Source organism: Gymnoscopelus microlampas (assembly GCF_963454915.1).
Source record: "Gymnoscopelus microlampas genome assembly, chromosome: 2".
NCBI lineage: Eukaryota > Metazoa > Chordata > Actinopteri > Myctophiformes > Myctophidae > Gymnoscopelus > Gymnoscopelus microlampas.
In genome coordinates, this window is record NC_139939.1 from 54,257,066 (window position 1) to 54,279,954 (window position 22,889).

General features: G+C 42.8%; 1 protein-coding gene across 1 annotated transcript in view; it reads right to left on the reverse strand.

The window, feature by feature from the left end:
- LOC311035178 (glutamate receptor ionotropic, NMDA 2A-like) overlaps window positions 1–20,707 on the reverse strand; it is a gene marked incomplete at both ends in the record, with an annotated part of 279,959 nt that extends 259,252 nt beyond the window's left edge. Inside the window, 2 exons of the mRNA XM_084043257.1 lie at window positions 17,597–17,755; window positions 20,486–20,707. Coding sequence (XP_083899383.1) covers window positions 17,597–17,755; window positions 20,486–20,707 — 381 coding nt within the window. The remainder of the gene's footprint in view (window positions 1–17,596; window positions 17,756–20,485) is intronic.
- Window positions 20,708–22,889: the final 2,182 nt, after the last annotated feature.

The following is a 22,889-nucleotide window of genomic DNA, read 5'->3' on the forward strand; positions in this document are numbered from 1 at the left end:
AAACTAGACAAAGATTTGCACAATTTTTCAAAAATGGCAGATCCACAAGCTCATGACTTCATGAGCTTGTATATCTGATATTTTTGAATAGCCAAAGTATAAAATAATGGTTAAAATGTAAAATGACAGATGCTTTCCTGGTCTTAATGGGTTAAGAGTTTAGTTAGCATTAAAGTGCTGGATAATCTAATGCCTTAAGGGTTTGTAGTGGGTGGGTGACCTACCGTTTTGTTTTTAGTTTGTTCTCTGTTTTGTTACTTTATGTTAGGTTAGATATTAGCATTTTTGGTTTCCTTTGTCAGGTAAGAGTAGGAGTTTTGTTTTGTATTTAGGATTGTATGGTCCCACCCTGAGGAAGTTAGTGTTTTGTATCTTAAATACTGTATGTAATACATCCTTTACATTTTGGATTTTAAACTGGTGTTGCCTGGATGTGTTTGGGGACTGGGAAGGAGGGAGTCCATTTTCATGTTGCACCTGGTGACCCCTAGGCCGGGTCGTAACAAGATCTACAAGCTCACAATGCATCACAGCTTGTAAATCTGCTACTGTCGTTATGCATCACAAAACTAATTTCATAGAACCGGAGTGGTTAATGTTCAGTTGACTGTTTTCCCCTACAGTCTGTGTTTTCCTTCTCCCTTATCAGTACTACATCAAATAATGTCATTACTTTTTCAAACAAATAATCCCACCTGCCGAATCAATATCTCATCAATCTTTTAATGGTGTCTCACCATGGTTATTATAGTTTTGAAATTACCATTCGATTTGTTTTGTTTTAATTTGATTTCATTTAGTTTTCAATTTCAGTTCGTTTTAATTGGTTTTTAAAGTGGGTTTGCTAGTTTAGTGTTTTTATTTTGTGCATGTGTTAATTTTTTTTATATGCCATAGGTTGTGGTCTACTGGCAGTAGAAAGAGAAGATCAGCCTCAAGCTCAATGCCAAGAAAACTAAAGTAATGTCAGTTAACGCGGAGGACAAAACCATTGCCACTGCCGATGGGACGGTGCTCGAGGCATTCGAGGACTTCAAATATCTCTGGGCTTGGACTGCTTCAATGGAACATGATCTGAAGGTCCGGAGGGCACTACCTGGAATGCCCTGCATGTGATGAGGAGAGAGTGTGGAACTCTGACAGGGGAGAAGACCTCAAGAGGCGGCTGTTCGCGTACAGTAGCTACAGTGGAGTCGGTACTGCTGTATGGTGGAGAGACATGGACGCTCACAGCACAGCAGGTAAAGGCCCTGGACGGTGGCCACACAGTCTCACTCCCAAGAAGGCACATATTGCCTTTGGCGCATAATGCCGTCGCAGGCGCCCCTAGATGGCACATTGTGCCTTCCTGGGGTTCTGACCAAACGGCAATATGTGCCTTCTTGGGAGTGAGACTGTGTTGACGGTGTCGACACATAATGCTACGAATGGCACTAGGAGTCACATGGGAGGATCAAAAACCGTGGACCTCTACAGGGGCCTACCACATTGTCCTGGTTGGCATGTGGCGCTATTGAGCCAGTTTGTATCCATGTTATCTCCTGGTTCTGTGTGGAAAAAGTACAAAAAAAAAAAAACAAAAAAAAAAGTTGTTGTTTTTTTGGTTGGAATTGAAAAACGTGAGGGATTGTACCCTGACGTCACGTCACGTCAGGGTACAAATCAGTTTGGCCTGTTTTGAGACCAATTTACAGAAAACCCCAGATTTGCTGTGAAAGCCTGAGTGTTCAAACTGGGGTATTTTTGGGGATAGAAGAGAGGTAGGGGAGACCAAAAACACACAAAAAATAAGAAAAAGTTAAAATTCATGGTTTAGTCCCTTTAAGTAAAAGTATCAATACTGCAGTATAGAAATACTCTGTTACAGGTAAAAGTCTGGAATTCAAAATTTACTTCAGTAAAAGTACAAACGTATTGGTATCAAAATGTACTTAAAGTACCAAAAGTAAAAGTACTCACTGGGCAGAATGTCCCATTTCGCAAGTTCAAAATGTATACAAATCTTTTGAAAATAGCAGATCTACAAGCTCATAATGTGTCGCATCGCGACTCATTATGAGCTTGTAGATCGGCTATTTTCAAAAGAGGTGCACCACAAAAGAGGTGCACCACCTTTGTAGACACACTGCAGCGCGACGGTAGAGCTAGCGAAATGTGGCTAATTAAAAAAACAAAACAAAGCAGAAACCCATACACCACATTAAAGTAGACATCCATCCATGGTGTCACTCTGCACATTCACCATTGTGAAACATGACATGATAGCGTGGATGGGCTGCATAAGTGAACCCTATTATTATCCCTATTCTGGGTGCTAACATTTGATGACAAAAAGATATATTTAGTGTCGAGCGAAAACAGGAGGACGCTAACTAAGTACCGGGTTGTCACGCCCGTCGCCCAGCCTAGGGGGAAAACCAAGTGCGACACAGAAGGTCAACTTGAATTAATCAGTTTTCCTTTAATGCACACGGTGTGACAATTTAACAATTACCTCAGGATGGAGGAGTATAGGCCTATTAACACATTGGGTGCCAAAAACGTATATATACGGTTTTGGGAATACAACCATGGAGTGCCAAAACCGTATATATACGTTTTTTGAAGAAAAAAAACATTTTTGAAAAAAAAAAATGTTTTCCAATTATTTATTCTTTTTCCTTCACAGCACCAGGAGATATCATTTTCCGAAGATTTAGACTCCAATCCACTTCCTGGTTAACTTATGACTTCAAAAGCCTGTATCTCGGCTCCTAAAAAATGGTTAAAAATCCTGGCACTCAGTGTACTCTGTTTTTAAAAAATAAACAAATGACCCCGGCGGTTTGACTCGTATGGATATGAAGCATCAACTGACGGTGAGAAAACGCTAATGTTACTTCCACCGAATTAGTTACATTTTTGCCAGAAACAGACTGTATCAAATACAGTATGTGTGACTGACCAAACGATACAGAGGCACCTCCCTGACAATATCGCCGAGACAGTTTTTGGACCCCAATTCTTATATGAGACGATTCTAACATGACCCAATGTTATTGTGCTCTACTGTATATCCGATTGATTTAGTTATACTGTGGCTCTTCAACAGAGGAACTGCAGTTGGAAATTGGATTCACAGATACTGGAATCTATACAAATGTATGGGGATTTGTTCAGTTCATCTCTCCATGCATGCCATAATTGAATGGTGGAATGTTTAATTCCCTCCATATTGCATTTTCACTTCACAGAACTAAATGAAATGACATTTTTACAATGACTTTGATGTCTGCTGCTTTTTCTAATCTGCCCGGCTGGTTGTTTTTGAAATGTCACACAGTGTTTGAGACTGACGGAAACTTAATTCCTACTGAAACACTCCCTGTCTTTTGATGAAAAGCATAGAAGCAGGTCACCACGGGGAGACTATACTCTCAAAACGAATTATCTCAATATGTTAATTTCTGTGTGTATCTATTGGTCTTGTCAAAACTGAACTAATAAAGTCTCTACTTCCATATGGAAAAGGTTCTTACCAGAAGCCTTGTAAGGATTCTTCAATGTGCTATATAGGAAGTCAAAGACAACAAGCTTTATTTAAATGATACATTTATACATCGACTGTTACTTTCTGGATTCAAATTCAAAAAGCATCAAAAGTAGCAGATCTACAAGCTCGAAACGCGTCGCTTCGCGACGCGTTTCGAGCTTGTAGATCTGCTACTTTTGATGTTTTTGTGTGACGCTGTAGTATGATCAAGTAGGGCGTTAATTTACGAGTTAATATTAATATATAATATTATATATATATATGCTCAGAAGCATGTGAATTGGATATTATGAGGCCTTATTTTCAAGGCTTCTTACTTGACTAACTCTCTCTCTCTCTCACACACACACACACACACACACACACACACACACACACACACACACACACACACAGTCCCACATCAGCCATTCTCAGTTCCGCTGCTTCGCTGGGGTACAGGGCCAGCCAGCCAGCCGGCTGTTCCCCCTCCACACCTCCTCCAGTCACCAGAGGAGGATAGACCAGACGAGCCGCCGGCTTTAGAACGGAAGAGTGAGAGACACGTGAATGAGGGAGGACAGAGGAGGAGGAGGAGAGAATGAGAGAGGACAGAGAAGGAGGAGAGAATGAGAGAGGACAGAGAGAGATGACAACGGAGCTGGTGTTCACAGTAAGAGAGGAGAGACATGGGGAGAAAGGAGGAGTGAGACATTGTGCCAGGAGGAGACAGATGTGAAATACAGAGGCGGTGTAGTGTATAATTCAGAAAGAATTTGGACTGAAGAGAAGAGAAGAGAAGAGAAGAGGAGAGGAGAGGAGAGGAGAGGAGAGGAGAGGAGAGGAGAGGAGAGGAGAGGAGAGGAGAGGAGAGGAGAGGAGAGGAGAGGAGAGGAGAGGAGAGGAGAGGAGAGAAGAGAAGAGAAGAGAAGAGAAGAGAAGAGAAGAGAAGAGAAGAGAAGAGAAGAGAAGAGAAGAGAAGAGAGGAGAAGAGAAGAGAAGAGAAGAGAAGAGAGGAGAAGAGAAGAGAAGAGAAGAGAAGAGAAGAGAAGAGAAGAGAAGAGAAGAGAAGAGAAGAGAAGAGAAGAGAAGAGAAGAGAAGAGAAGAGAAGAGAAGAGAAGAGAAGAGAAGAGAGGAGAAGAGAAGAGAAGAGAAGAGAAGAGAAGAGAAGAGAAGAGAAGAGAAGAGAGGATGACAGATTGTTGTATGTTCTGCCAGTGACAGCAGTGAGTGAAGTCACCTGAGGATTGGTTTTAAATATTAAAGGAGTCCCCCCGGGCAGAGGACCTGGTCAAATGGCCCGTATACAGCTATGGGACATGTCCCCCAGGACAAGCACACAAAGACAGACAGACACAAAGGGACGCGGCCGGACACACACACGCGCACACACGCCTACATCTGCACAGAGACAGGAAAGTGATACACTCACTCAGGCACACAAATTTGCGCACCGACATTCAAGCATAGCTCATGAATAGTCATGAACATATAGACACACACACGCGCGCACACACACACACACACACACACTCACACACACACACACACACACACACACACGCACGTATTACTATACTTGTGAGGACATCAACACTTTAGGACAGCCATTTTATGAATGCCATTTAAAAATATATATATATTTTGCCATTTTTAACCGTAAGCCTAAGGCCGAAAAACAGCAGATCTATAAGCTCACAACGAGTCGCGCTGCGACGCGTTGTGAGCTTATAGATCGGCTATTTTTCGGTGCATGACCCTGGCGCGCAACTAAGTATAAATCATGTTTAACTCTAATTCCAATCCCTAAACCTAACCTCTAAATGTCTAATCCTGACCTGAATGTTTTTCTAATTGTAAACGTATCTCTAAAAATGTTTTTTTAACTATAAAACAACCATTTGTCTTGTGAGGACCAGGATAACGGTCCTCACAATGTATATTTCTTCAAATTCTACGTCCTCGCAAGTATAGTAACACACACACACACACACACACACACACACACACACACACACACAGAAATAGGTACAGTATAGCCTGTATGAAGGCTAACATCCCACCACTGTGGTGGGGCATGCAGCCGCAGAGCAGAAAGAAGAACATCTGCGCATGTTTAATTCACAACCTTCCATTTCAGCATGTTCATGTTCTATCCTACAACACTGTGACCCCGGCCCACCAACCACCACTCTGCTACCACCCACCCACCCACCCACTCAACCGCCCACACACACACACACACGTTGGAAGTTAACAGAAGCCTAGGACAGGGGTGGGTGGGGGAGGGCGGGGGACATGAACAACGCTCCTTATTTCCCCAAAGCGCTCCTCGTGTAGATGGAAGTATGTCATTCTAAAGTATAACCCTGCTCCCCCACCTGGACCCTAGGGGGGGGTCCACGATAAAGCCCCCCTCCCCCCACATCCCCAACCTCCACCTTTTGCTCTTTCCAGATCCACCACCGTCCTCCTAACCACGCCTCCACAACCTTTACACAGTCCAGCAACCAACCTCCTACAGTCTATTAAACACTGCTGCCCACAGAGAGAGAGAGAGAGAGAGAGAGAGAGAGACAGAGAGAGAGAGAGAGACAGAGAGAGAGAGAGAGACAGAGACAGAGACAGAGAGAGAGAGAGAGAGAGAGAGAGAGAGAGACAGAGAGAGAGAGAGAGAGAGAGGGGGGGGTTGGAGGGAGTTGGAGGGAGAAGAAAATGGGAGGGAGAGAGAGAGAAGGAGAGAGAGAGAGGGGGGAGAGAGTTGGAGGGGCGAAGGTAAGGGGAGGGAGAGAGATATAGAAGAGAGAGACAAGGAGAGAGAGGGCGGGAGAGAGAGTTGGAGGGAGAAGAAAAGGGGAGGGAAAGAGAGAGATTTGGAGAGAGAGAGGAGAGAGGGCGAGAGAGTTGGAGAGAGAAGAAAAGGGGGGAAAGAGAGAGAGGAGAGAGAAGGAGAAAGAGTTGGAGGGAGAAGAAAGGGGTAATAAAAGAGAGAGAGGGAGGAGAGAGAAGAGAGCGTTGGAGAGAGAAGAAAAGGGGAGAGAGATGAGAGAGAGAGAGATGATTTCTCAGGGGATAGGTCCAGGTGAGATGAGAGGCTGATTGAAAGGATTAAATCTGCCTCCTTTAAAGAAACAATAGAAGAAACAACAATAGCTTCACAGGATCCACCTGGAGTCTCACAGAGGAGGGGAGAGATCTTTTGATTTCACTACAGTCTACATATGATCCAATTGGGACGCGATTATATAGTTGTGAACATACATGCCATCTACTGTCTCTGGCACACTAGTCTCGCGTAGCCAGACCCCACAGAAAATGAAAAACAGCGACCTCTGTTTTCTGATATTGTCTGTGGGGTCTGGCGGGAGGAAAATGGAAGACCAGTGCGCAGGGAAACTCCGGTTTCATGTCTGCCTTCAGCGCATCACTTCCGGTTGGTGCGACTACGTTTTCATTCCCACTAACAATATTTCTACACGGAACACTAACACCACTTCTCCCAGAGAACATGGATGGTTTTGGTTATAAGCCCACTTGTTTCTATGATGAAAGAGCAAGTTAAAATGTGAATATCTTTCCGTGGTTTTGTCCGCTCCGAGGACGCTATTGTTAAATTAGTTTCGGCTAGTTTCGAGGGGGGAAGGGTGGATGGACACGTGAATCCCGCCGACTACATTTGATTGGGTAAAGCGCGGCCCGCTTCCTGATCTGAAGGCACGCCCACTTGTAGCCAATGTGCACACGTTATGACGAACCCCTCCGACAGATTCCACCGCAGGGCAGAATCTGTTCTTGAGAGATTACTGGCACACACACACACAGTGTAGGCAACACACATCTACTCCACAATACCACAATATAAAAATACTCTGTTAAAGGACCACTTTGCCACTATTTGAAGGCTGTTGTCATCCTTTAGTATATGATATCCGTAAATGGCATGAAAGCACTTTAAATAAATGGCAGGAAAGCACTTTACTGAAGACACACAGGCATGGTTGAAAAGTGGCGAAGTCGTCCTTTAAGTAAAAGGCATGTTGTTCAAAATGTTACTCGAGTAAGAGTACAAAAGTATTGGCATCAGAATATACTTGAAAGTACCAAAAGTAAAAGAGCTAGAATGTTTGAGAATAGCAGATCTACAAGCTCACAACGCGTCGCGTTGCGACGCGTTGTGAGCTTGTAGATCTGCTATTCTCAAATAGCCTATGTATAAAATAGGGCTAAAGTTGTTCATGTATGTTTCATAATATCATAATTTATATCTGAAAAGTAACTAGTAACTGAAGTTGTCAAATAATTGTAGTGGAGTAAAAGTACAATATTTGCCTCTGAGATGTAGTGGAGTAGAAGTAAAAGTATTTGAAATTCGAAATGCTCAAATAAAGTACAAATACCTCAAAATTAGACTTAAGTACAGTACTTAAGTAAATGTACTTAGTTACTTTCCACCACTGACTCTGGCACACACACAAACATCTACTCTGGCACACACACACACAGTGTAGGCAACAGACAAACCACAAAGAAACAAACCAACAAACAAGCAAACAGGACTCGGTCCCCGGCTAATACAGATCAAAGTATTCATTTTGAATCGCATTCAGAGAAAAGGAAGTCTGCTTATGCATGTATAATATCCTTATTTATTTATATACGTATATATACACAGTCACTGAGGTTCTTTTTTTCTTGCATGAAACACTCAATTATTTCTCTCTTCACCCTTAGCACAGCAATTTACACTCTTCCGCATTATGCATGAGAACGCACACACACCCACCCACCCACCCACCCACCCACCCACACACACCCACACACACCCACACACACACACACACACACACGCACACGCACACGCACACGCACACGCACACGCACACGCACACGCACACGTCCCATGTTAATTCATCCATTTGTATCTCCAAGGATGTACATGATAATTTAACCAAATGGACTCCTTACGGGTCCATTGGGTTACATGTACACACGCTCAGAGCTCAAGTTAACACTGAGGATGTTACTGTGTGTACTGTGTACCAGGGGGTGAAGACAGTCTGGTGTAGTTCCACCAGTCTTTTGAGCGGAAGTGTGTGCACGCACATGCACCGGTGTGCTCGTGTGTGCGTGCGAGACTGCGTTCCCATACTGTACTACCGTCTGTCACAGCTACATGTATGACAGCCCAAGGGTTCCCAAAATGTTCAGGCTGCGACCCCCCCCCAAAATAATCATATTTGAACTGGGGACCCCTCACCCTGACAAGCACTTGGAATTTGTATGCATTACAATTTACATTTAGATTGACTCGGTTCAACAGATAAATATTGTGGAAATAGCCGAACTATATCGACTATTTTCACAACGTTCGCCTCTTCCTTACGCTAGTGGTGCCAGTATTGCTATACGGATGTGAAACATGGAAAATTAACAGAGGAGACAACAAGGCAGTTGATGTGTTCCATAATAGATGCCTACAAAACATACTCTGTATACATTTGCAAGATCACGTCAGTACCAATCTGGCAACCCATCGCCAAATAAAAAAGGAAAAACAGCGCCCTCTGCTGCTTTTTACTATTTCACTTAGCTCTGGGGGGGGGGGGGGCTAAATGGAGCACCCGTGCGCAAGGAAACCAGGGTTTTGGTCTGCCTTCAGGCTTTCACTTCCGGTTGTGCGACTATGTTTTCATTCCCACTAACAATATTTCTACACAGAACACTAACACCACTTCTCCCAGAGAACATGGATGGTTTTGGTTATAAGCCCACTTGTTTCTATGATGAAAGAGCAAGTTAAAATGTGAATATCTTTCTGTGGTTGTCTGCTCCGAGGACGCTATTGTTAAATGAGTTTCGGTTTTGTTTTTAGTGGGAAGCAGAGCACAGACAGTAAATCCCGCCCACTACATTTGATTGGGTAAAGCGCAGCCTGCTTCCTGATCTGAAGGCACGCCCACTTGTAGGCCAGTGCGTAAACAATATGACGAACCCCCCCGACAGATTCAAGCGGAGAGCAGAATCTGTTCTTGAGAGATTACGTCAGTACTTAAGACCTGCTAGAAAGAGCTGAGATGAAGCCGCTGAGTGAAGCTAAGAAGATGGAAGATGATTGGACACTGGATACTGCGGCAGGACCACAACGACGACTAGGGCTTTCACGATTACAAATTTAAGTTGACCATTAATTATCACTCAAATAATGGCGATTAACGATTTAATCGTTTTTCTGTCGTTGAAAATGAATGGAACATTATGAATAAAAATGACATTTCTGTTTGGCTTTTAGCTTTCGTAAACAAAAGTTGCACAGGGCAGATATGAGAAATAACACATATTTAGTTACTTTATACTTAAAAATAAACATTAATAGTGGAAATAGCCGATCTACTGTATAAGCTCAAAATGCGACGCGTTTTGAGCTTATACGTAGATCTGCTATTTAAACAATTTTTGAAAATATCTGACATTATATAACGTGGAATTGATTATGACGATTATGAAAAAAGAATTGTGATTATATAAAATAATTGCGATTAGACGATTATGAAATAATTGTGACAGGCCTAACAACGACTGCAACATAGCAATGATCTGGGCACCAGAAGGGAAAAGAAGAAAAGGAAGACCAAAGACCACCTGGAGGCGTACCGTTGAGAAAGAAAAGAGGCAAGATGGAAGTCATGGTTCTGAAATGAGGACTGCAGCAGCTGACCGTGAGAGGTGGAAGTGCTCGGTGAAGGCCTTATGAGCCAGAAGGCACCAAGTGGATAGGTAACAGGTAACATTTGACAATTTGGCCAATTTGTTATTAAAGGTTTCATGACGTTCAGTTTTACAACACATTAAAAGTCTTTGTCATGGTCCTTCAAACGTGTATAAAAAGTTTTAACTGAAAGTTCCACTCTAGTGAGCCATTGCAGGTGTTTTTCTCTCACATTTCTAAAGCCTTTTCAACTGCAATGAAAAAAGAAATATGTGCCTGCGGGTGTCGCTGTTGAGGGATTTTCCCGGTCAATCATCACCTATGCTCCGCCCCCCCCAAAGGAAAGGATAGGGGAGGGGAGGGGCGAGGAGGAGAGTGGGCGGGATTAATGGCCTGTGACTTCACTATCCAAGGGCCAATCTCAGATTACTTTTCAGCCTAATTATTCAGGAAACCCCAGACCACAGAAAATCCACTGAATGTTCAAAGTTCAGTTTTCTTTGGGGTGTAATTGAGGTCATAAAACCCCCCAAAAAAAATAAAAAAAGTGAAAATGAATGTCATAGAACCTTTAAAATGGTCTTAAAAGTCATTAAATTGTCACTTTAGAAATGTACAGATACCCTGTATACTGTATGTTGGTTTGTTTACTGTTGAGTGAGAAAACACAACGTCAACCAAACAATCAAACTAAAAGTGAATATTTCATAATACTGGTCGGAGTGTGTCTGTGCGCATTCGCGCGTGTGCACGTGACGTCATTAAAAACAGTTTCACGCCCCAGTTAAAAAAACACCACTGCTGTGTATATGTGTGCGCATGCATGCATGGGCACCTACCGTATAGTACTGTATGCACGGGTGCATATGCCATCAACACACAGTCTGACAATCTGTCAAAGTAGTACTGTCAGTGCATCCATCAGCTGTCACAGTGCAGTGTGCAGGAGAAAGACACACTGCTATAGCTGACATGAGAGGGTTAGCTCAGGTTGGTGTTTATTGATCCCTGCCAGCCTGCCACTTGGGGCACAGTGTTTTTACCTCGTATTTAACCCATTAAGACCGGGTAACGCATCTGTGTGTCGTTTTTTAAGATTTATTTTGGGCTATTCAAAAATAGCAGATCTACAAGCTCATAGCGCGGCACCGAGTGCCGCGCTATGAGCTTGTAGAATTGCTATTTTTAAAGCGAACATTTGTAACTCAAATCTTTGCTTCTGGGGGATTCTACAAATGTCTTCTAAATCCTAACAGTTTAAAAAAAAAGAACTTATGTTGCTATAATATCAGTGGTCCTCATAAACATTTTTCATGTCAAGGACCACCAAAAATGATATGTATTTGGCCGTGGACCCCATCTCGATGTATGTCGTTCCAGGGACCCCCATCTCAACATATATCGTTCCAGGGACCCCCCAAAAGCAAAGATTTGAGTTAATATTCGCTTTAAAAAATATATATATTCAAAGATTTGCACACATTTTCACGATAAAAAAATAGCAGATCTACAAGCTCATAGCGCGGCACTCGGTGCCGCGCTATGAGCTTGTATATCTGCTATTTTTGAATAGCCCAAAGAAATCCATACATAAAATGACACACGGATGCGTTCCCGGTCTTATTGGCTTAACCAGACTGGAACACTTTCTTATTTATACGAATGCCTCGTGGGAACAGTTGCTAGAGAGATGTGGTGAAAAAAACAGAAATGCTACAAATACATAATAGTCTCTAAACCTGGGCCTGCACTTACATCTCTCCGGAAGCTGCCAACAGACAGCTATATAATGTTGTAGCAGTGATGTGTTATTGAGCAGCAGCGGTGCTAAGAGCATTCAGGGGCAATTCTCACTAAAGGGCAGATCGGCAGTTAGTTATTATGTTGGAGAATAAACAACAACACCAACACGCACCGCCGCGCCGGGCGCCCAGAACCAGTGACCTGAATGCTAAGCTAACCTTAAAAGCTGTTTGCCGTCACACAATCCTATCTCTCTCGCTCCTGCAGTTTGTATGTAATGTATGTATGTCGCTCTCTCTCTCTCTCTCTCTCTCTCTCTTTCACTCCCTCACACATGTACACCCACAACAGTGGTGTCAAGTAACTAAGTACATTTACTCAAGTACTGTACTTCAGTACAATTTTGAGGATTCTTTTACTTTACTGGAGTATTTCCAGTTTTCAGTACTTTTACTTCAGTACTATGAAACATACATTAACCACTTCAGCCCTATTTTATACATAGGCTATTTGAAAATAGCAGATCTACAAGTTCACAACGCGTCGCGATGCGACGCGTTGTGAGCTTGTAGATCTGCTATTTTCAAACATTTTAGTACTTGTACTTTTGGTACTTAAAGTATATTTTAATGCCAATACTTTTGTACTTTTACTCGAGTAACATTTTGAACACAGGCCTTTTACTTGTAACAGAGTATTTTTATATTGTGGTATTGCTACTTTTACTTAAGTAAAATATCTGAGTTCTTCACGCACGCCGCACACACCCACCCACCCACACACCCACACACCCACACACACACACACACACACACACACACGACAAAGGTACACACATTCTTTGCTCAAGTAGAAGAATAGAAAATGTAAAAGTATATATATATAAATATATATACTGTATATATATATATATATAACGATTTCAAGCACTGATACCACCTCTTTACAGACAACAGGCTCTGAAAGGCAGCCTACTCAAAGTATGAAAGTAGAAAGAAAGCGTTGTGACTTTTCTACTCCTCTGTCTCGTCTCTGTACAAAGCTGACTGAACCTCATGTCACATTAAAGCAGCGCGATGGGACTTTCCTGTTCTACCCCGGATTTAAACCCTCTGAGTCTCTTGTCGGAGCGCTGACTTTTTTACAACAGAGCTAATGCTGTAGAGAGAGCCTGCCTTCAAATATATAGGGGTAAAAGTAAAGAGAAAGCTGTCCGAAACATGTATAATCAAGTCAAGTACAGATACCTGATAACTCTTAAGTACAGTAACAACATAACTACATGGTTACTTCCCACTTCTTCTGCACACCACACACATTACATAATGTTCAGCTATTTAACACTTATCTTAACCAAAGAAAATCACTTACCCTACCTTTAAATAGCTCTATATTCTGATAGTACTCATTGCAATAGAGTGTTTGTTCAGTAAAAGGAGTCTCCCATGTCTCTCCAGCTCTTTATTAAACAGAAAATGCATTTTCAGTGCTCTCAGACCTACCTGAAAATGTACTATATTCTGTTTGCTAAAGAGCTGGAGAGACCTCTGTGACCGAACAAACGCTCTGTAGCAATGATTACTATCAGAATATAGTACTTTAACCTTTTTAACAAAAAAAATAACTAAAAAATATCACTTACCCTACCTGCCAGAGGTCTTTTTTTTTTTACTTCCCCCACTGCCAGCATTAATAACATTGTAAAAAAAATAAGTACCCAGGAGCCGAGATACAGGATTTTAAAGTAATAAGTTAACCAAGGAGTGAATGGAGCTAGAAATCTTTGGATGGCTATATCTCTGGTTCTGTGTGGATAAATAAAAAAATAATTTCTTTTTTTCTTTTTTCAACAACGGTTATACTCGTTGTTGGCAGAAAACGGGTGTATTTTTCAACAACGGTTATACTTGTTGTTGGCAGGTAATGTGTTAAGGTAATAAAATCAAGTGTAAAGTTCGGCCAAAAACCCATCCGCTTGAATAGAGCCTAATTGCTTCTGGCAACCAGCAGGGGTGAAACCCTAGCGAGACTTACAGGCCATTTCATATGAGCTTTTATCACACTTCCTCTATAGCCTCACTTTAAAAGCCGGATGCTAGCCCCTTGGTGTGAACCGGCTCTTCAAAAAGCCTGCTGAAGAGAGTGCGGCTGGCTGTTATTGGCTGCTGTGATTTGGGAAGGATCTGGGATTTGAGAGGCTAAAAGGGCCGGTTTGTGTTTTTATCAAAGCCTTTCACAGTGAGCCTGTCAGCCTGGCAAAGAGTCTGCAGAGTCAGTAACAGCACGGAGACACCACGGAGGATTCAGTCCAAGAAAAATGTACAAACTTTGTACTTTGTACAGAGCAGCAGTACTCTATACGACACAATGAAAACCTTAGGCTATACATATAGTCTCTGTCGGGCGGGAAACCTCACATGTCCAAAACTGTTACTTTTCAGGATTCAAATGCTAAAATGGCAAAAGCAGCAGATCTACAAGCTCAAAACGCGTCGCTTCGAGTCGCGTTTTGAGCTTGGAGATCTGCTACCTTTGATGCTTTCGTGTGACGCTGTACTGTAGCATGATCGAGTAGGTCGTTAACCCATTAAGACCTGAAGCCGATTCTACATGTCTCCTGAACAGTTTTCTGAAAAACGTAACGTTTCTATATCAGTGGTGCTCACACTTTTTCATGTCAAGGACCCCCAAAATGATATGTATTTGGCCGCCGACACCCATCTCTAAAAATGTTGTTCCAGGGACCCCCCAGAAGCAAAGATTTGAGTTACAAATGTTCGCTTTAAAAAGTATATAAATTCAAAGATTTGCACACATTTTCATGATTTTTCTAAAATAGCAGATCTACGAGCTCGTAGCGCGGCACTCGGTGCCGCGCTATGAGCTTGTAGATCTGCTATTTTTGAATAGCTAAAGTGTCAAATAATACTTTTTTAGCTCAAATAAAAAAATGACACAGATGTGTTCCAGGTCTTAATGGGTCAATTTATCAAAAAACACAAAAAGTTAAAATATGGAGATACTGTAGAGGTTTTTGCCCGAAAGCAATGATATATAATATATATATACACACACACACACACACACTTTTCCCTCTATTCTATTTCTGCCGTGTCTGCCATGCCAGCCATACTCCATGACACTTTTTTCAATGACTTGTTAATACATTTACCAACTTGCCGCGCCAGTGAAGCCTCCAGTCTGCTCTCCCAGACCAGATGTCACAAGTAATCCGGCAGGGCAGCCGTAATAGCAAACAAAACAAAGCCTCGGAAACCATCAGAGTATGTCCTGTTGGTGTGTATTACCTCACCCATATCGGCCCCCCAATACACTGCGCGGGACTTTGGGATTTCCGGGATTCAGTCTCATGAGGTTACCACCTCATGACCACCTCGTGACGAGGGGAATAATAAAGGCACTTTTGACCTCTTTTCCAATGTTGTCTCGCAACTTTGAAGGTACTGCATCACAGATGACAGTAGTAAAAAAAAAAGGGGGTGGTGAGCAGGCCTGGAATTTCGTCATTTTAGGGGCAAGGCCACTTGATCCATTCAGACTGAAACAGGAACATTTTTTAGGGCACAAAGGCCAAATGCCAGGGCAGGAAGGCCATCAAATAGAACAAGATTTTAGTCCATTGCAAAGAATTAATTGAATTTAAGGGTTAAGGATGATTTTAAATGTAATATGTAGACTATCTGCATTGAAATAAATAAAGTATGGTATTTACAATCTGATCCATGCTCAGCCCTGCAGCCAATCAAAGTCACTGGATTGGTTTAAAGAGGAAGTGAAGTGAGTGAATTCTTCACTCAGGGAAGTGAAGAATTCACTGGAAAGAAGAGACACTGGTGTTTACATATTGACAAGAAAAAGACAGGAGAAAGTGGTACAGTCAGCTGGGGCATTAAGGCCACTGTGGCCTCAGGGCATGTCATTTTTTTGTGGGGTACAAGGCCAAACTGAGGGGCAACGACGGCCATGGCCTTCGTGGCCTCCCTGAAATTCCTGCCCTGGTGGTGAGTGATGACTTTATATTACACTGTGAAACAATTGTTTAAATTTGGTATTTCAACAGCCTGTGCCGATGTTTCCAATCCAAAAGCGCTGCAGATCGACCATGTTCGCTATTTCGTCCTATGACGAAGTATGTAGGGCCTTTAAGTGAGGCCTAATGTTGTGTTCACGCTGGTAGCTACAAAGATACAGTCTACCATTCATTTCCAATGGAAGCCAGCGACATGAAGACACACACAGATACATCTGACGTTTGTAGCTGCTACAAAACCAGCTGCAAAGATACAATTAAGTTGAGCTGGTTTCAACTCCAGATAAAAGGCTACAAAGCGTCAGCTACGCTGTGTGGCTTTGTATCTTTGTATGTTTAGTAGCTGCCAGTTTAGTAGCTGCCATCAGGGCCTAAGCTAAGTATTTTACAGTGTATAACCTAATAACTATATCTTCCCATGGTCCACCTATGAAAAACGTGAACCATCTTCTAAGTAGTCTCGCGTCACCAGACAACTATTCCACAATCTCTGAATGCTATATAGAGTCTGGAACTCCACTTCCCGAAAGCTGTTTAACGGAAGTTGTTCAGACCGGAAAGACATTACACCAATCACGACGCGGTGCCCGCGGACCTGTAGTCCCAGTGGAAACAGAACCGAGGCGGAAGCATAGTCATAGGAGCGGTATATTCATGTTATTTGTGCGAGGATTGTTTATCACAGAAAACTGAGAAAGGTATCATGGAATTAACGCTGAAAAAACTGTGAAAGAAGACACTAGTAGACATAAACGATGTTTATGAGATTTGTTGATTCCAGTCGGACTCCTTTGCGCCACTGCACAATGCTAAAACAGAAGTGGGTAGGGGAGGGGCATCCGCTTTCCCCTTACACATGATCAGAGCTTCGAGTCCCAGACTGTATGCCGGAAACATTTGTAAATTGTGGGAGGTAACAGTCTGGTAACGCGAGACTGTCTTCTAAGCACAAATAGAAGGCAGCCGTCCCCAAAACGTTTACATACTTGTTCCACTCCTTTATTCCCTCAACAACAACAACACCAAATCTCTTGGGTGAAAAAAAAAAATGTATATGTGTGTGTATTTCTAAAGGCTAGAGGAAACGATTTGAATTGAATGTTTCAAGCTGTTCTCAGGGTGCTGTTCTGTGGAGCGCTGAGGGATGATGATGGGTGAGCTGATAGATTCAGTCTGAGCTCAGAGCTGTGCGTTAATATTCCACCGGCGTCTCCAACCTGCACTCAGTGCACTGTACTGAACGCTGGAAATTACCCTTTAACGCTCCTGAACACACACAGCAGCAGAGGAGAGAGAGAGAGAGAGAGAGAGGGTGTGTGTGTGTGTGTGCGTGTCCTTGTGCATGTGTGTGGGTGTGTGTGTACTGTGTATCTGGGCGTGCGTGTGTGCGCATGTTTGTGTGTGTGTGTGTGTGTGTGTGTGTGTGTGTGTGTGTGTGTGTGTGTGTGTGTGTGTGTGTGTGTGTGTGTGTGTGTGTGTGTGTGTGTGTGTGTGTGTGTGTGTGTGTGTGTGTGTGTGCGCGTGTGTGCGCGTGCGCGCGCAAGCATGTACATTTACATATTCATTAACATATTCATGACTCACCTTGTCGGCCATGATCATGGAGGAGCCTCCGTGGACCCCCAGGACAGGAAGTTGTGTCTGGACGGACAGGAAGTCAAGGATCTGAGCGATGGCCTCCTGGTCGGTGCCGTCGGCGAACACGATCCCATGGAGACGAGTGCGGGACAGCAAGTCACACACCTGGGACGCAGACCACACAATATCTCTATCAATATATCACTATATATACAAGTAAGACGCGCGAACGCGGGAAGCGAACGCAGCTTGAAAATAACAATAAGAAGAATAGAAAGGAATGAGCAATTGTAGAGAAGTGGGTGGTACAGTTAAATTAGCTCAAACTGTCCTCAAACTAAGGCGTTTTCAACTTGCCATCCGGCCTGAAATATGCACAAATGACATGGAATTCTTAGATATCCCAATAGATGAACTCGTGTAGATGCTTTTAGATGTGTTATTTTTGACTGTAGCTGCTATATTTCTCTCAGAGGAGTGTAATTAGTCACCCAGGGGCAGGCGGATTTCAGCCACACTGTAGTGCACTCTGAGATCTGTCAGCAGCCAATGAGAGCGTGAGTCACATGGGGGCGTGGCTGCACACAGGCAGTGCACACAGACACACACACAACCCGAGCACGGTTTCATAGTAAGCTCGACTTGCGCGGAGGCGCGCCTTTGGCGCACCTCCTTCCGCTGCGTTCACAATCAACTCACACACCTGGGGCGCAGACGACACGATATCTCTATCAATATATCAATACATTAAGTCACACACCTGGGGCGCAGACGAAGCACTCACAAGTTTTACTTTTAAGTTATAGCATCAGTGTGTGTGTGTGTGTGTGTGTGTGTGTGTGTGTGTGTGTGTGTGTGTGTGTGTGTGTGTGTGTGTGTGTGTGTGTGTGTGTGTGTGTGTGTGTGTGTGTGTGTGTGTGTGTGTGTGTGTGTGTGTGCAGTAGTGTCTCTGAGCCTCTGCCTGATGACCAAAAGCCTAATATCTCCTCTAGCCAAGGGAGAATTCCCCTTTGGGCTAGTGGATAAGATGTTGGCTTTGTGAGTGTGTTTGACCTCGCAGCTCACAGTGGCGTGCACATCAGTGATACCTGTGTAATCACAGACTTGGGGGTCAGTAGTATACCTGTGTAATCACAGACTTGGGGGTCAGTAGTTGAATGAACCTGTTTTCAGCTTTCATGTGCAGACATGTAGTAATTGGGGTTAATGTGTGTTTTTAAGTTCTTTTCTTATTTCAATGTATTCATCTAATTGATGCATAGTGTATTCATTTAATTGTGTGTATAGGTACGTCTTGGTACAAAGTGTGTGCTCAATACTATGTGCACAGAAGTGGTGTTTATTTCTTTGGGCCTCTGCAAAGTGCATTCCTCTCTTATCAGTAACTACCCAGACACCCACACATGGAGGCCATGGAAACTTACTGACCGAAAGTACTTTTTATTACCTTTTAAGACACGCCCACACTCTGTGTAATCTCTGTTTTGTAAGTACAATAAAATGTTGGGTGAGATGGTTTTGCCGGCAGTGTGACTTCTGGAACATTGTCGTTCATTACTCCTTGCGCAAGTAAAACTGAGCTCTCCTGTGTTCGTGTGAAGTTTATTTGATGTGTGATCAAAGCCCTAAGGTGTATGTTAAATGATAAAGAAACCTATCAGTAGTATACCTGTGTAATCACAGACTTGGGGTCAGTAGTATACCTGTGTAATCACAGACTTAGGGTCAGTAGTATACCTGTGTAATCACATACTTTAGGGTCAGTAGTATACCTGTGTAATCACAGACTTTAGGGTCAGTAGTATACCTGTGTAATCACAGACTTTAGGGTCAGTAGTATACCTGTGTAATCACATACTTTAGGGTCAGTAGTATACCTGTGTAATCACAGACTTTAGGGTCAGTAGTATACCTGTGTAATCACAGACTTTAGGGGGTCAGTAGTATACCTGTGTAATCACAGACTTTAGGGTCAGTAGTATACCTGTGTAATCACAGACTTGGGGTCAGTAGTATACCTGTGTAATCACAGACTTTAGGGTCAGTAGTATACCTGTGTAATCACAGACTTTAGGGTCAGTAGTATACCTGTGTAATCACAGACTTTAGGGTCAGTAGTATACCTGTGTAATCACAGACTTTAGGGTCAGTAGTATACCTGTGTAATCACAGACTTTAGGGTCAGTAGTATACCTGTGTAATCACAGACTTTAGGGTCAGTAGTATACCTGTGTAATCACAGACTTTAGGGTCAGTAGTATACCTGTGTAATCACAGACTTTAGGGTCAGTAGTATACCTGTGTAATCACATACTTTAGGGTCAGTAGTATACCTGTGTAATCACATACTTTAGGGTCAGTAGTATACCTGTGTAATCACATACTTGGGGTCAGTGCAGAAGTGGAAAAAGTACTCAAATTCTTTACTAAGTAAAAGTACCAATACTGCAAAATAGAAACAATCTGTAAAAGTCCAGAATTCAAAATTTGCTTGAGTAAAAGTACAAAAGTATTGGCATCAAAATGTCCTTAAAGTACCAAAAATAAAAGTACAAACATATTTGAAAATAGCTGATCTACAAGCTCACAACACGTCGCGATGCGACGCGTTGTGAGCTTGTAGATCTGCTATTTTCAAATAGCCTATGTATAAAATAGAGCTAAAGTGGTTAATGTATGCATCATAATATAATAATATATATCTGAAAAGTAACTAGTAACTTAAGTTTTCAAATAATTGTAGTGGAGTAAAAGTACAATATTTGCCTCTGAGATGTAGTGGAGTAGAGGTAAAAGTATTGGAAATTGGAAATACTCAAGTAAAGTACAAATACCTCAAATTTGTACTTAAGTAAATGTACTTAGTTACTTTCCACCACTGGGTCAGTAGTATACCTGTGTAATCACAGACTTGGGGTCAGTCTGGTTGATCCTCAGCGTCACCACGGAGAGGTCGATGGGGTCGTCGGAACGCGGCGGCGGCCGGAGGTCCTGGTCGTCGACGTGCCGCGTCTGTCCCATGATCACGCCCACACTGAGGCCCACTGAGGGCTTCTGGGTCGCCACGGGCACTGTGATCTGGGCCAGTATGAGGAGCACCCAGCCCACTGCACCCATCATAACCTTAACACACACACACACACACACACACAAGCACACACAGAGGTTGTGAGTCTAAAGCAGTGGTTCTCAACCTTTTCAGGCTGCGACCCCCCAAAATAATCATAATGTAGCTCTAAGCGCAAATTCAATAAAGAAGATCTAAACGCTCCATGTTCGTAGCGCCTCCCATAAGCTATGTCACCCCCGTTCCCACGCTGTCAAAAATCTTTCCATTCACAATTCTAAGCAAGCGCCATCATCCAATCAGGCGCCACTTCCTATCTGCTGCCAGCCAATCGGCGAGCGGGCTCCGTTTATCAAATACCACTGCCTCTGACATGTCACTCTCTTCCCAGGCAGCGACCAAGCAACCCACCTCCATCCCCAGCTCCACCCGTGCTGTCCAAGAGCCAAAGGGAGGTCGATTCTCACACTGCCACCACCAGCGTCTAGACTCCAGGGGGCTCTCTCCTGCTCCTAATCCTGCTCGATTAAATGCAAACGGAGTCTAATCGCCAAATCTTGTACACTTCTATAATAAATGTTCCACTGTTCCAAAGTAGCGTGATCTCTCTTTTATTGAATTTGAACTGGGGACCTATTGTACCACTTCTCCCTTAGACAGACAACCCCCCCCCTTTCCTTTGACTCTCACCCCCCCATTGTTTTTTTCTGACTCTGTACATACAGTGTTTTTCTGTATTGATGATATTGAACTGTTTGGTGCTATTTATATGTTTATGAGTTGAATACCAGGAACCCCAATGGAAACAAGACCGCAAGGACCTCCGTGGACGTACCTCTTTTTATAGACAAAGTGTTTTGACTGTACGTTTTATTTCATTTCTGCCGAATAAAAATATTCAATCGATCAATCAATTGTGAAAATAGCCGATCTACAAGCTCACAACGCCTCGCAATGCGAGGCGTTGTGAGCTTGTAGATCGGCTGTTCTCACAATGTTTGCCTCTTTCTCATATTATTTGACAATTTGGCCAATATTGGACCAGTTTTTATAGTACAGTTTGGTGATTACTTTTGATCCAGTAATGCTATTATTATTTTATTTTTTTCAAAAGGTCTTAAAGAGGTCTTAAAAGTCCTTGAATCGTCACTTTACTGTCATCTAGGGACCCACAGTTTGAGAAACGTTGGTCTAAAGCAGCAGAGCAGTTCACTCAGATCTCGGCTCCATTTCCTCCCGTTATTAGAGGATAAAGTGATGCCTACGGGCGACGTTTGCACAGAAGAAGTGCCTGCTATAAATGGATTAGATAACCCCTGATATAAACACAATTAGATTTTGCCCAAATGAGTGGGAGTGTATTTATATGGCGGGGTAAAGTTTCTCACTACCTATCAGCGCGAGAAAAACTGTCTGTAGTGATAAATATCATCCGCCGAGGTGGAAAAATAAAGAGATATATGTCAAGACAAACACTGCAATCTATACCGAGCTTTGCCCATTCCATTCAGCTACTTCTTCTCTGCCCTGCATGGTTATCGGCCTCAGACTCATCCTCTGAGATAAGAAGATGAGCAGGGGAAACGTGGTGAGAAGAAGAAGAAGAAGAAGAAGAAGAAGTGCCCAGGGCTGAACGGTGGGGGGGAAGAGAGAAAACCATGACGTGAACGAATGCTGCACTTTGCAACATCATCTCAGCCCATTCCTTTACACCTCCTCCACAGTCCAGCAGAAACCCCCCAAACCACCGCAGGAAGAAGAAACCATCAGCCCAAGTTACCAAACTTTTTTTTAGCTCAAGACCCAGAAGAGAAATATGATGTATGATGAAAATGACGGCCGGGACCCAAACGAGTCAACATAGCCGTTCTACAAGCTCACAACGTGTCGCAGATCGGCTATTTTCACTACTTCCTAAACGTTTGTATTTTTTTTATTGCATTTCTTAATTTTTTGGGGGAAAAAAAGGAAAATGTTTTTAATTTTAAATGAAAATTTGAGAATATATTTTTAATTAAAAATAAAATGATGAATAAATAAATTAAGGCATATTTACTAGTGACCCATAAAAATGGGTCTGCGACTCAACAAAAACAACACTGTTTGGGAACCGCTGCTCTACATTATGAGTCTCCTTTTATGTCTCTGTCCATGGTGCTGAAACACAGCAACTCATTGTGTCTCTGTCCATGGTGCTGAAACAACTCATTGTGTCTCTGTCCATGGTGCTGA